The 1788-nt window shown below is 36.7% G+C and overlaps 1 protein-coding gene across 1 annotated transcript in view; it reads left to right on the top strand.

Moving 5' to 3' along the window:
• Window positions 1-1788, top strand: part of APPL1 (adaptor protein, phosphotyrosine interacting with PH domain and leucine zipper 1) — an 85814-nt gene that overhangs the window by 25871 nt on the left and 58155 nt on the right. The window contains exons 7-8 of the mRNA XM_019504609.1: window positions 703-761; window positions 1212-1358. Coding sequence (XP_019360154.1) covers window positions 703-761; window positions 1212-1358 — 206 coding nt within the window. The remainder of the gene's footprint in view (window positions 1-702; window positions 762-1211; window positions 1359-1788) is intronic.

Genomic DNA, 1788 nt, shown 5'->3' with positions numbered 1-1788 from the left:
GGTAAAAAGGGGATGGTAATTAGTGTTCAGTTGCCTATGAAAAATATATGCTTTATAAAGACAGTTTGATTTAAACAATGGAAGTTTAGCTCCCTACAATTGTTATTCTACTTCTTTAATTTTTGCATTAGACATTTTAAGCTTAGTTTTAAAATGCAGTTTTAGAGTGTTGTTAAGATTGCACTATTTAGAAAGTTTCTTTAATTCTGGTAGTAATTTCCCTGTTGGTTAATAAATGGGAAAAGTCTATATTAAATCTAAATAGTTTCTAGATTAGAAGGTGTTGGTGATATTGTTATTAATAAAAGTGTATATTAAATCTAAATGGTTTCTAGATTAGAAGGTGTTGGTGATATTGTTATTAATAAATTAGCTTCTCTTTATAGAAGAAAATGCTTCTCTTCATATTTGCCAGGTAATTTTATATTTCAAGAAATTTCTAATTACATGAATACAAGCTGAGGTAGTAACAGTAATTGAAGAATTGCCAAGAGGCCAAAAAGTGTTCATGAAATTTCATCAACTCATAGAGTTGTTAGAATTTTAATTTTGCAGACCTGTGTATCAGCTTGGCATTGAACAAAACCATTTCAACCAAAGATTTTTTAAAATGTTTTGTTGATTGCCTGTTATTATTCCATGTTCTGTTTTTTAAATGTATTTAATTTACTGAATGATTATAAAAATATTTTTATTGTTTAGATCATGATGCTGCCATTAACAGATACAGTCGGTTGTCAAAAAGAAGAGAGAATGAAAAGGTTTGTGTGATGCACACTTTTTAGTAGTCATTTTGGAGGACGTAAAGCCAGAATACATGTTCCAGAATGGATATAATGTCAACAGCTGCAAATATTACGTAACATAATAGATGCCTCTTAGAATCCAATAGTTTAGGTTCTAACAGCATAGACAATGGCTAAAATAGACAAAAGCTTTTTTTTTTCCATTGCAAGACTGGCATATAATTCTGGTGTTTTGGTGAGAGAGCGGGAGAGAGAGAACTTCTCAGTTTTGGGGAAAAAATACTGTTTCATTACCAGAAACACCCTTTCCCTGAATTCTGGAAAAGAAGTCACGGGACAAAAAAGTATCATTTCTCATAATATTTTAAAGATTACTGTGACTGTTGGCACTTGTTTTAAAACCTGTACAGAGAGCGCATGACACCTAGTCATGAACTTTGTTTTTTTTCCCGTTCCTCTCTTTAGGTCAAGTTTGAAGTTGTAGAAGATGTATATACTTCCAGGAAGAAACAGCATCAGACTATGATGCATTATTTCTGTGCATTAAATACTCTTCAGTACAAGAAGAAAATTTCTATGCTAGAACCTTTATTAGGCTACATGCAAGCTCAGGTGAATATTGCAGGCACTGAAAGCTGTGGATTTAAAATAAGGTGGAAGGGCACCAATTAAAAGTCTTCCCTCATTTAGGTACTGCCTAGAGCTGGAGGTGCACAAACTTACTAGGTGCCTCCCTGTTTACCTAGAATTCTGTTTCTGTCCATGCAAATAACTGCCCAGCTCAACACCTCTCCCCTCTGAAGCCTGATTGGTATCCAGAAACTGGGCATTGTGTAACTTAGGGCTGTCCAGCTGGCAGCTTGTGGGCCACCTGTGGCCACTGGGCTCCCAGTCTGGGTGCTGCATCTCCCCCTGCCCCAACTGCTCCAGCAGCTATTGCTGCTGTCTCGGGGTTCCAACACCCTCCTGATTTCACTGCCTGTCCCTGCTCCCGGGGGTGAGACAGGACTATTTACAGGGCCAAAGGTCCTGTGGCTGGTCT

Source organism: Gavialis gangeticus, unplaced genomic scaffold (assembly GCF_001723915.1).
Source record: "Gavialis gangeticus isolate Ggan-Ray unplaced genomic scaffold, GavGan_comp1, whole genome shotgun sequence".
Classification (NCBI taxonomy): Eukaryota; Metazoa; Chordata; order Crocodylia; family Gavialidae; genus Gavialis; species Gavialis gangeticus.
This window is presented reverse-complemented; position numbering and strand designations above follow the sequence as displayed.